This window comes from Sceloporus undulatus, chromosome 4, assembly GCF_019175285.1.
Source record: "Sceloporus undulatus isolate JIND9_A2432 ecotype Alabama chromosome 4, SceUnd_v1.1, whole genome shotgun sequence".
NCBI lineage: Eukaryota > Metazoa > Chordata > Lepidosauria > Squamata > Phrynosomatidae > Sceloporus > Sceloporus undulatus.
In genome coordinates, this window is record NC_056525.1 from 35,999,639 (window position 1) to 36,013,206 (window position 13,568).

Genomic DNA, 13,568 nt, shown 5'->3' on the forward strand with positions numbered 1-13,568 from the left:
ATTTTCATTCATCTGTTTATGAAAAAAAAACTAGAGTAGACATTTTTAACTCCAGAAGCTATCTTAAGAAAGCATCTTCTATTGTCTATCATTGTTTAGAAGCAATTATTGGTTGCAACTTTTGCTGGCACAAATTCTATTGCTTTTATAAACAAATACTCCTTACAAAGAGATGGAATAGAGTCCTGCCTTAACGTCTCATTAGTCTTGGTTATATCCAATACAATTGGACATACTGCTTTCTATCATTTTGTATCTCTTGTATATTTTCAACACTGGTCACCTTTGTGTTAACACTTTGCTGTGGAATCGATAGATCTTGTCCAGTTTTGCGTTTTACATCAGAGAAGTAGCCTTTGGTTGTAGACCCATATATTGCCCATTCTGAGCTAATATATAATTTGGGGAAAATGGTCATTTCCATATATTGTCTGCAAAAATGGAACATTTCCATAGCTCTCCCTCCCTCTACTTTGGACTACATTAAAGGGGTCACCATAATCACATATAGTTTGAAAGTACTTTTTTAAACTGTGCTCATGCAGTCCAAGTCCATGCAGTCCAGGGTTCAAGCGGGGTCCTTATGTAAGTTTTATGTGCAATTTATATTTGACAATTAAGCTGCAGTCATTGGTTATGTCATAACTACCTATTTTTGCTTCTGTTCAGAAGCTTATGTCCTAGGTTGGTGACCTGTGTATTAAACAAATTCAAGTTGGTAGAATCTTCAACAAAAATAAATAAATTGAAATATAGACATGTATGGTAAAGAACTATCAACACAGATCTCCAAATAACATTTATTCAGAACAGAGAAAATTATTATTATGTCTGAATACTATGAGCTGAGTAATTTTGATTCATGACAACTATGAAAGTCTTCAGTGTGACTTTCTAGAACTGCACATTACTTTTTACAGCTCCTTCTTGAAATGGGATCTTGTAGTGTTTTTTTAATTGAAGCTGATGAAAATGTAAAGTCTTCAGAAACCTATTGTAAAATTGGGTTTGAATGCAGCCTAATAATGGAAAAATGGAAGTAGTCTACTATTGTTGTTTTAAAAGTCCTTCTCTTTATTGCAAAGGGTTAATGGGGAATAGAATGGTGAAACATACATTATGAAAGTAAATCCAGCTTGGGAAGTAATAAGCCTTGAAAATCCCCTCTGTTCACAGTTCTCACATTATCATTATAGTAATGACATTAGACTAGTTATTGTACAAATAACTGCTTAGCTTGCTATTCCTCTATCCCCCACCATAATAGCTTTATACAATCCAGTGAATGTTTGTTTTTCAAGTCTAATTATTATATCTACATAGATAAAATTTAGAAATGCATGAAAATACTCAGTGCAAAGACAGATAGACCTTTCTTTGTAGAAGATTTAATTCAGTCCTTTTCCAGCAGAACTTGAAAAAGTTTCTTTCTGGGTGGCAACTCCCCATATCCTCAGGCCAACTGATCACACTGGCTGGGGGATTCAGGAAGTTGTCCAGAAGCATAACATTTCCAGAGTCTGAAATATAGAGAACAGAGGAAAGGGGGGGGGGGGAGAGAATATGTATTAGAAAAAATGTCTTGCAAAGAAAGTCATAGGTAATCCTTACCCCATACCACGCTTCCAAATTTAGACAATTCTCAATTCTCAGTAAGTTAAAATTAAAAAGATTATCAAGATATATTTTGTCTGGCTCATGTACATCACATTTTGTGGAGTCCTAAGAGCCTGTAACCACTTCTTATACTGTTTTATTTATTTTTTTCATCCTTTTTTCCACCAACAACTCTTCTCCACTTTGGGAACTCATGAAATGTAAATAGAAGTCTTAAGGGGAAAAAAAAAGAAAAAATGCATCTGATTGAACATTAAGAGGAAATCTCTTGACAGTAAGAGTGGTTTGGTAATGGTATCATTTGCCTAGAGGAGCGGTGGAGTCCCCCTTTCTTCAGAAAGAGGCTGGACAGCTACCTGCTGGGAATGCTTTAGCTGGAGATCCTGCACAGAGCTGGAGAATGGACTAAGTGGCCCATGAGGACCCCTCTGACCCTTTGACTCTATGTTTAAGGGGAAACTGGCATTAACTGCCAAATCTGATTTTCAAGTAATAATTCCAGTGTTCCATACATTTGTCGTCTTTATCAGTTCTAAAATATTGGTAATATTGGTTTTGCTGTTCCTTTCCCTATGGTTTGTGAAGTTTTACTGCCATGGTTGCCTTAACTGATGACCTTAGTCTAGGCATCGACAGGGGAAGCGTGACCCTGTTTTTGTGCTGCTAAACCTCTCAGCGGCTTTTAACATAACATCCTTCTGGATGGCCTGAGAGAGTTAGCAGTTGGGAGCTACCCTTCCTTTTGGGTAGGTTCCAGAGGCTGATGCTATGAGAGAGAGAAGCTGCTGGGAGAGATCATCTGGAGACATGGGGCAGGGTGTTATCAGTATGCTGATGACACCCACATATATTCGTTCATGTCTCAGTCTGCAGCTATGACTACAGATAGCATCTCTCCTCTCAATGAATATCTTAAAGCAGTAATGGACTGGATGAGGAAAAACAGACTAAAACTTAATCCAGATAAAATGGAGGTACTCACAGTAGGGGCCCCTACCCCAGGTATTGGGATACATCCACCAGTCCTATATGGGGTCACACTCCCCTCAAAGGACTGTGTTCTCAGTCTGGAGGTGCTCCTAAACTCATCACTCCATATGACTAATGAGTTAAATACAATGGTCAGGAGTGCTTGTTATCAGCTCCGACTGATACACCAGCTGCTCCCTTTCCTGGAATTGGGGGACCTGGAAGATGTGGTACATGCACTGGTGGTAACCTCACGACTTAATTTCTGCAATGCACTCTACATAGGGCTACCCTTGTACTTAGTCCAGAAACTTCTATTAATTCAGAATATGGCAGCCAGGTTGCTCACAGGAAAAATTAGGAGTGACCATATAGTACCTATCCTAAAATGACTCCACTGGCTGCCCAATTGTTTCCGGGTGAAGTTCATGGTGTTGGTTATGACCTTTAAAGCCCTACATGGCTTGGGTCCAACCTATTTACAGGATCGCCTCTTTCCATATAATTCACCCCGTGTGCTCAAGTCCTCGGTGAAGGATTTGTTACAACCGATGAAGACCAGGACAGCTATGGCAAACCAGAAGATCTTTTCTGCAACCACTCTCAGACTATGGAATGGCCTGTCAGAAGAGATCCATCATATTACAAGCTTGGACAGCTTTAAGAAAGCTGTCAAGATGGATCTCTTCCAGCAGGCCTTTCCAGAATAGATTTTCAGCCACCCGTTGAACTGACTATCGTGCAATCTATCCCATCGATTATCTCATACCCCATCCCCCAGTTTAGTTTAGTTTAGTTTTAATAAAAAAAATAGTATGAATCTTTTTAATGTAATTCTGATTTAATTGTTATTTTAGGGGGGGGAGGGTAGAACTTGGGACCATTATGTACTATTTTATTATGTATTGGACTATTTTACTTCTCGATCCTAGTCGGAGTAAGCGAGATATAAATAAAAGTTTATTTATTTATTTATTTATTTAAAAAACCAAAGACAACACCTCATTTTTTTTGGGGGGGGGGGAGAATGTATGAAAACTGGAGATTTGGAATAAATGAAAAGGAAGTGTTTCTCCAATATATAGTTATATAAAGGAGATTGGACCAATTAGCTGCCAGTCATCATGGATGAGTATTGAAAGCAGTATGTCTCTGTATATAAGTTGTTGGGGAGCACAAACAAGAAGATGCTGCTGAATTAATATTCTTCTTTATGGGGTTCTTATAGGCAACTGGTTGGTTACTGTGTGAGAGTAATGCTAGACTAGATATGCCTCCATTTTGTTCCTACATGGATTTCCTTAAGATCTTGATATAGTGTGATATGTGAACATCATGGAAAAGTATGGTATAAGGTACCTCCTTTTCAATGGCACGCTGATGACACCCAAATCATTTTCTCTATGTCTCCGACTGATGCAGTGACTGGGGATGGCGTCTCTCCTCTCGTGGCCTGTCTGGAGTCAGTAATGGGCTGGATGAGGGAAAACCGACTCAAACTAAATCCAGAGAAAACGGAGGTGCTAGTGATAGGTTCCCCTGGTCCAGGAATGGCAGTGGTTCCACCTGTCCTGAACGGAGTCACGCTCCCCGTAAAGGACTCTGTGCGCAGTTTGGGAGTGCTTCTTGACTCGTCGCTTCACCTGACTGCTCAGGTGAACGCGACGGTCAAGAGCACCTGTTATCAGCTTCGGCTGATTCGCCAGCTGCGCCCATACCTGGCCCAGAGGGACCTGGAAACTGTAGTACATGCTCTGGTAACTTCGAGATTGGATTTCTGCAATGTACTCTACATGGGGCAACCCTTATACCAAACTCGGAAGCTTCAAATGGTACAGAACATGGCAGCCCGGCTGGTCACTGGTGCTTCCAGGACCAGCCATATAACACCTGTACTAAAAGACCTCCACTGGCTGCCCATTCGCTTCCGAGCTCAATATAAGGCGTTGGTTATCACCTATAAAGCCCTAAATGGCTTGTGCCCAGGATACCTGAAGGACCGCCTCTCTCCGTACATTCCGCCTCGCACCCTCAGAACATCTGGGCAGCAACTGCTGAAGGTGCCTGGGGCTAGGCTAGCTTCCACCTCGAGAAGGACCTTTTCCACAGCTGCCCCAGCCCTTTGGAACACGCTGCCCATGGAGCTCCGGTCATCTACCACCCTGGCCCAATTTAGGAAGGACCTCAAAACCTTCCTATTCAAACAGGCATTCCCCGATTAAATATCCTGTGGGCCTCCCTCCTCTTCCGTGGCCATGAGGTTGGGCAAGGGGCTTTTTATTGTTGTTTTTAAGATTGTTGTATTGTTTTTAACCTTTGTACTTTGTTTGCACTTGTTGCATCTTGTAAGCCGCCCTGATCGTCCGGAAGGGCGGGATACAAATAAAATTTTTATTTTATTTTATTTTATTAATGCTGTTTGATTTTTCTCACTTTCTAAAAAAGAGAAAATAGAATTTACACATATATAGTCCCATTCTGCTTGTTTAGTGATTAGGCTTTCCAGTTTCAGTCCACAAATTGAACTTCTGTTGTTTTTATATTTCTAAGGCAAATTGAAATTACAAGGTAAAACTGGAGGGGGGAACCTGTGATCTTCAAGATGCTGTTGGAATCCAGCTGTCATCAACTCAGTAAACATGGCTAGCTATTATGGGCTTTGCCCTGTTGCAAAGCATCTTTGTACTGTGGACATGTGTCCTACTTTACAGAGTCCTGTATTTGAAGTCATTGTCTGTTTTAAAGGCTGTCCAGTGCAAGCCCAGTTTAGAATCAAAGAAGTATAAGGGGGAGCAGAACACTGACACTGCCCATGAATAGTTACTACCCAAAGAACAGCTTTAGTAAGTGCATGGATCATGTGCCAGTTATCCTCACATGTGGTGAGATGTGCTGTAATCTATGACTATGTGTTCTCTTTTCCCCTCCTTTTGGGTATGATGCATTTCTGTTTTTCAGCCATACATAAGCATCTATTTTGCTGCAACTCTTTGGTCTTTCCCCTATGTTCCCCCTCCTACTAAAGTCCTTGTTGCTTCTGCTGTCAAAGGGTAAAACTGGGAGAACAAACAAGATGAAGGAAATCTCATTTCTTTATAATGCCGTTCTGTTCTCAAGTTGTGAAAGCATAAAAGGAAATTCCAGTTTCTGATGTAATGTGCATCAAATAGACACATATTCTCTTTTTGTTGTTAAGAACTCTTTCACAATTTTACGCTTCTAGGTTTTCTTCTTTTGCTGTCTCACTAACCTCAGTAAATGTACATTAGCTTTTTTGGGGTGGCTTTGGGCATGGATGGCTTTTCTACTGACCTTAATGTTACCCATGGGGAGAAATTAACCTTTTTTTTTGGGGGGGGGTATGAGAACAAATAAACAAATAACAGCTAGGTGAAAGTTTGTTTTGCCTCCCTATCTTTAAAACAGACAATAGCCATGGGGAGATGACTCAGCCGACACTGACAATCCAGACCCATCCCTATCGAAGCTGTGACCCAGTGGAAATGTCCTACCCAAGGGGGCAGTTCCAGCCAGCAATCCGAGTGGCCGACTTGTTGCAGCACATCACTCAGATGAAACGGGGACAGGGCTATGGATTTAAAGAGGAGTATGAGGTGAGAGGAATGTTCACTCACTTGAATACAGAAATAAAGAATGAAATTAAGGCAGTTGTCAAATCAGAACAAGTGCTCTGGAGAAGCACCTTGATGATTTCAGAGCTTTGCTTTATAGGCTTGCTTCACCAACCCACCCCTATTTGACACAGAATCATTTCCTGAGTCTTCTTTCTGTTATATGTAGTGGGTTATTATCTTGTTTCTGAGAACTTAAATGCTTCTGTCCTAGAGCAGTAATGTAGTGGAGATGTTGATCTCCTTTCCACATGGCTTCCCAAAACATGCAGAAGAAAATGGCTTGAAAGATCTGCCTTGCTATTGTGTTGTTGTTGTTGTTATTCATTTGTATCCTGCCTTTCTCCTAAAACGTACTCAAGGCAGCTTAAATTTTCAAAAACAACAATACAGATAAAAGCATGAGAATGAAATTAAACTATTCACGGTATTTAAAAAATTCAAACGTATACTTTAAAAGATAAAAGGGTATTTAAAAGATGAAAAGATATTTAAAACAGTTCAGTTTAAAACAACACAGCAAGGTACCTCATTTTGAATGATCCTACAGAATCCTGGGATTTGTAGTTTTGTGTGGCACCAGATCTGACAGACCAGAGTGACCAAGGTGAATACCTCACCAGACTACATATCCCAGAGTTCCACAGATGAAACCCTTAAAATCAAACTGCTTTATTTCTGCAGCATGGATACATCCCTAGGCTGCTGCCACACTGCAGAATTAATGCAGTTTTACATTGCTTTAGCTGTCATGGGTCCATCCTATGCAATCCTGTGATTTGTAGCTTGCTGTGGCATCAGAGTTCTCTAACAAAGAAAGCTAAATATCTCACAGACCTATGAATCCCAGAATTCCATAGCATAGAGCCATGGCAGTTAGAGCAATATCAAACTGTATTAATTCTGCAGTGCATCCAACATTCTAACCACTACATCACACTGGCATGGTAACACTGCTCTATCCATCTCCACATAATATTTTCTGATTACATGGCCCCCACTTGGTTACTGGGTAAACATTTCTTATTATCATAGGACAGCACACCAATAGATGGGGATCAAGATTTCAAAAATGAAATAAATGTCCTTCCATTATATGTTATTCTAGCTTTTATGACAGTTCAAGCTTTGTGGCATAACAGGTGAACAAAGAGTACTCAGTTCTGTTGCAAGTACAAAGGGGCTTTCTCTTTTTTTACTCTTATTTCCTTTCTATGGTAACTAAACAGTCCTTGTGATTTCTGAATTACGAAAGGACAGATGCTGACAAAATAGTCTCCATACAGAAGGGGGAAGAAAATCAATGGTTGCTGCAGTAATACCATACAGGGTCATCTATTTGAAGGACTGAAGTGTCCTGTTGTGGGATTTAGGCCTTATCGGTATCAAATTAGTATGGCTTGTACCTTAAAAGGGATTGTACTATCTGCAGCTGTGGGGGGAAAAAAACCTACCAAGTCTCCCTTCTCTCTAAGAACAAGTAACTATCAGCATTGATTTTAGTGTACTGCAGTGAGTAAGTATAAGATTTTAGCACATAGAAATGAATTAAAATAGGACTATTCTAGTTTGACAGAGCAGACGAGGCAATGAAAGTATTGGACTTATCCATCAGAAAAGAAAACAAAGCAGATAGAGAATGGAACTGCTAAAGCAGGGCTGCGCAATTTCTTACTCTCCAGAAATGGTTGGATTGCAACTTCCTTTGACACTAGCCACTTTTGTCAATGATGATAGAGCATGGGAGTTTCAGTCCCAACAATATGTGGTGTGCCACAGGTCTCCCATTTTATATTTAAAGTAATTGCCTGGAGGACAGCACTCTGAATGTTCTAATGAAGAAATAAAAATAAATAAACCACGGTTTTCTATGGTTGATGGAAATTATTGAAATCTGGGATGGGTCAGGGCACAAACTCAGCAGCATAGCATGATCTAGGAATAGAAAGTGCTGCTTGGAAGTAAGCTGGTAAATAGAGACAAAACTTCAACCCCCAGCGTTTAGAAGAGGGCAAATGCTTTTCTGTCCTTTGATTGTTGGGATACGCCATCCCTAGATATAACAAATAATACAAGTAAATGAGTCCTGAGAGCAAATCAAATGGGATCTCTCACTATAAAGCAAAATAACTAGCATATTTTGGGCATATCACGATGTTAATGCTGAGATACAACTGTGACCACACACAGACGACTGCCAGCCAGGAAAACAAACAACACTGCTGAGTCTGGAAGTAGTTCACAACTGCTGAGGTTCTTCCAAAGAGGCTTTTAATCTTAGTTGCAGCAAATATTTACAACCACGGTACAGCAACATTTACACAAACCAGCAAAATGTTCCACCATCAACTGACATCCACACCACCACACTGTGTCTGGTGACTATATAAGATCACTCAAAACCAATCCAGTAATTTGAAATGCCTTTAAAGAGGCAAATACAGGCTGGAATGCTGATGGTATCATACACTGGTGTAACACCTGTGGACATACAGTATATTGGTTAATCTCTGATTATGGGTGCAAGAACTGCTCTTTCTTTCCCAAATGTACAAGGTTAGCGAGAAATTGCCATAGGCTGTGGGGACAGGGCTCTGCAGGGAAACTTCTTGGCTGAAGTTGTACTCTAGGGGGTGAAATAAGAAGAAGGAGCACCCTCCCTTCCCCATACAACTTACACTCTGGCAGCCTGGAAATTGGACTTCAACTGATGCCACCAATCAAAATAAAGAGTCCAAGTTGTGTGTGTGTGTGTTTTTTTTAAAAGAAACCTTCCAGATGGTGGTAACTCTGATTCTTAGATTTTTGTGAGTTTTTTTGAGCTATGTGGCCATGTTCTAGAAGAGTTTATTCCTGATGTTTTGCCAGCATCTGTGGTTGGCATCTTCAGAGAAGTTTTCTTCTATATCCCTTTCACATGTAGTCTCCTTAGGCCAGGTGTCCTCCATCCTATATCTATGCATTTCGTTTTTCTGCCCTAAGTGCAGTAGTTTACATTTTTCTGTGTCGAATATCATTTTGCTTTCTTTGGCCTAGCTTTCCAGTTTATTCAGGTCATTTTGAATTTTGATCCTGTCCTCCAGGGTGTTATCTACTCCTCCTAATTTGGTGTCATCTGCAAGCATGCCCCTAATTCTGTCATCCAAGTCTTAATCTGTAGCCAAAATGATCTTAACCTGTAGCCCAAATGTTATCAGAGAAGACAAACTGAGAGGCAGTTACATAAGCAGATAACATAGCCAAAAAATGTCCTTTCTTGGATGATTATTTAAATTTCCCCATAACTATAGTCATTACTTATCGTACCAAACATCTGCAATATGCATGCTAGCCCTTCTCCATGGATGCTGATGTGATGTTATCCATACATGCCAAACAAGGCCATTTTTATACAAGATTCTTGCATATTTTAGTACCATAGGGGCAAACCTATGACATGCATGCTTTCTCTGGCACACAAAGCCATTTCTGAGGGCACATGGAGAGATGGATGGGTGGGAGAAAAGGAGGAAGAGGCACATGCCTGTTCCTCCCCTTCCCTCACCCTCACATGTCTTTACATGTCCAGAGACACCTAAAGGCCCAGGAGGGTGGGGAAGAGTAGGAACAGTTGTACACCTGTTCCTCTTCTCTCCCCCTCCCCTCTCCTGGGCCTTCAGCTGCCTCCCTGGAGAAAGCTAATGGCACAGGAGTACAGGGGGAAGAAGAAGATCAAACAAGTGCCTGTTCCTCCCCTTTCCTCTGTCCTCCCAGGCCTTCAGCTACCTCCAGGGAAGTCTAGCCCCTGGAAGGTGGAAGTCCCATCCCAGAAGGTGGAAGTTTCACTCCCATGAAGTACTGTCCCTCCAGATGTCCCAGCACTTGGTGTGGGAATGCCTTTGAGTTTGGGCACTCATAGGCTGGACAGATGAGTGGTATCCATCCACCCCTTTAATGGCCAGATCGGTGCTGCAGCAACCACATGCTGCAGCACTGATTTGGCCTCAAGAGAGCACAAAAAGGAGCTGGAGAAACTGCAGCGGCATGGCTTTCTGGCATACTTTTGGCACTGCATCATGTAGATGCATCATGTAGATGCTTTTGGCACTGCATCGTCTAGAACAGTGATGGCGAACCTATGGCACACGTGCCAGAGGTGGCACTCAGAGCCCTCTCTGTGGGCACATGTGCCATTGCCCCAGCACAGAGTTTGCCAGAGTTTGTTACTAGAAACCCAGAGGGATACGGCATTTTGTAATACTGTAAATAAGTGGGTTTTGGGTTGCAGTTTGGGCGCTCGGCCTCCAAAAGGTTCACCATCACTGGTCTAGAAGCATCATGAGGTGTTGGGAACAGAGTCACTGTGTCCAGTGTGTGGACACTGCACTGTGGCTTTGCCTATAGGCCAGCACACCTCAGTCTCTAAAAGGTTCGCCATCACTGTTTTAGTGGCTTCTTTCAAACCTTCAGTCCATAAAAAGCCATTATTTGTGATATTGAACACATGGGCCTTAGATAATGATGTATGCTGCAAATGTTTCTGAGACAGTAGATGGTCAGCATACAGCCTCCTAATGATGGATAGGAATCCTTGCCTATCAAGATTTTTGCCCATATCTAGGAAGCCCTACTCACATACATTCATACTTATTTTGACCCCCTTCATATTGATCCCTAGGATTATGTGGGTAATATGGAACCTATTCTCTTTTCAACTGCTCTATTTTTTAGTTTCCACATATCTGGATAGGATTTCTACAGTTCTAGGTGCAGAAGTATGTATGAACATCACCATACAGAAGCATGTATGTCCATTCTGTATGCATGAATAAACTTAAAAACACATGTTAGTGTGCACTAAACATGGCTTCATAAAAACATTATGGCCCATTATGATATGGGCTAAGCAGCTTTGTGAAAATATAGATAAGTCACCTTAAGGGGCATTAATGGACTGTGAATTTCTCTGACCAGTAACCTAAGATGGAGTTGCTTAAATGCTTAACTGCAAGTGAAATCTGGGTTTTAATTTTCAGCTTCAGTTTCTGGTGGCTAGTGGCATATAATAATATATCTTTCCAGTGATTGTTTGATGCTCCTAAATACTTTTTGTTTTTGTTTTTTTTAAAAGGCTTTCCCCAAGGAAACCTTGATAATAAATGACAAAGAAACCATTTCAAGCTCCATAACCATCTCCTGTTCTGTGCTCATAGAATTCAGCAATTAGCAAAGTTCAACCTCCTCCTGGTGAAACCCTCCCCACTTTCTTTCAAAAACTTTCACTGCCACTTTGGTTATTTCCTTATAAGTCGAGGCATAGTTGTGTGACATTAACTTGCAATCCACCCTCCCCCCAATTACCAAGCATGTTGCAAAAAATAAAAATAGATAAGCTCAACCTACTCTGCAGCTCAGATTATTTTCACTGATGTCACTATAAATGAAGTGGCAAAGTAAAGAGGTGGTAGACTGAACAGTATCACTTCAAAAACAAGGAGGTAAAATTTCTGAATTTTCTATTTATAGAAGATGGAGGCAAGCTTCAAGAGCCAGAAGGTTGTTCTACTATTTCTGCTGTTACTACTACCAATATTAACTTTATTTAGATCCAGCTTTTTCAAAAATAAGATTATTACCATATAGCTAAAACATACAAAGGGTTAAATCAATCCAAACAATACACTTAAACAGGACAAAAAGTAGTTAAAACAGTAAAATGTAAAACAATGCAACACTTCCTTACAGTCCTTTCTTTAAAAATCTTGAGTTCTAAAAGCTGTCTGAATAAAAGGTTTTCGTCTGCTGACAGAAGGATAGCAAGGAAAGGGCCATTCTAGCTGCCCTAGGGAGGCACTTCCAAAGCTTGGAGGCAGCCACTGAAAAGGCCTTATCTCATATTCCCAACAACTGTACCTATAAATATGCAGGGACTGGAGAATAAATGCCTCTCTTGAGTATCTCAGGTTCCAAGCAGGATCCTACCGGGCGATATTGTCTGTCAAGTAGCTTGCTTCAAACACCACTGCTCTTCCCAGAACTAGTATGGACCTCACCCTTTCCCAAATATATTTCTACATTATTTGTTCCAAACATGAAGGACCAGTCATACACAAAACTAAATACTTTTATTTGTCACTTATAATTCATATCTGAAGAGCCTGCCCTTCTCCATGTCCTACAGGTACATCTGCTGGGAACACAGGGGAGGGCCTTCTTTGTGGCTGCTCTCAGCTCTGGAATTCATTTCCAAGAGAAGTTAGACTGGCACTCTCCCTGCTATCTTTGTCTAGGCAAGTTAAGACAGAGAGACGGGCAGATTCCATTCAGATCTGAATTATAAGTGATGTGAAATTGAGAAACACAATACATTTATTTATAAAATAAATAGAACAGTTGTGGTTGTATATCAAAGGCTGGTCACTTTCTTTTTTATATATAAATATTTTTATTAGTTAAAACACTTAAAATAAAGCATACATATATAAAAGAAAAAATGATATATACAATATGAAAACTTAATACCTCCTACCCCAAACCCTACTTCCTCAGCTATTCCCCAGTTTCGTAGTAAACTCTATAAATCTGTATATACTCTTATTATGCTTTAACTATATTACCTAGGAAACTTATGCATTTTTTATGTCAACCCATCTGTTATATTAATTCTGGCTTCAGTATTAAATACATATGTAGCTATCAATCTCTAATAAACTATAATACATTCCTCAACTATCTACAGTGTCATTTACGTACTTCCAGTAATGAATCACAAAAGCAGCTGCACCCCTCAATTATCACAGTTGTGCAATTAATCTGATTGAGTCTTATCAAACCCTTTCTTAACCCCCTCCTACTCCTTTAATGCAATACTTCTAATAGGTTTCCCTTCTAATTGTACATAGGAAATCCATGCACTCCACTCTTTTTGGAAATTTTGTGTTGATTCATCCTTCATAAGACTTGTTAGTTTATCCATTTCATGCATCTCATAGATTTTAATATTCCATTCGTCTGTCGACGGGATCTCTTGCAATTTCCAATGTCTTGCATAGAGGGTCCTCACAGCAGTTATTACTAAGAATAGCAATTTGCCATACACCGTTTCCATCTCACTATTGTCTATTATATTTAGAACATACATCTTTGGGTCTAGGCGTGTACTAAATTTAAATATTTTTTCATTCCCTCGTGGATCATTTTCCAAAACTGTTTTGCCTTTTCACAGGTCAGGCCCCACCTAGAATATTGTGTCCAGTTCTGGGCACCACAATTCAGAAAGGACATTGAGAAACTGGAGCGTGTCCAAAGGAGGGCAACAAAAATGGTGAAGGGTCTGGAAACCATGCCCTATGAGGAACGACTTAGGGAGCT

The 13,568-nt window shown here is 40.4% G+C and overlaps 1 protein-coding gene across 1 annotated transcript in view; it reads left to right on the forward strand.

Moving 5' to 3' along the window:
• Positions 1–13,568, forward strand: part of PTPRT (protein tyrosine phosphatase receptor type T) — a 771,767-nt gene that overhangs the window by 686,874 nt on the left and 71,325 nt on the right. The window contains exon 20 of the mRNA XM_042464568.1: positions 6,013–6,200. Within this exon, the coding sequence (XP_042320502.1) occupies positions 6,013–6,200 (188 nt within the window). The remainder of the gene's footprint in view (positions 1–6,012; positions 6,201–13,568) is intronic.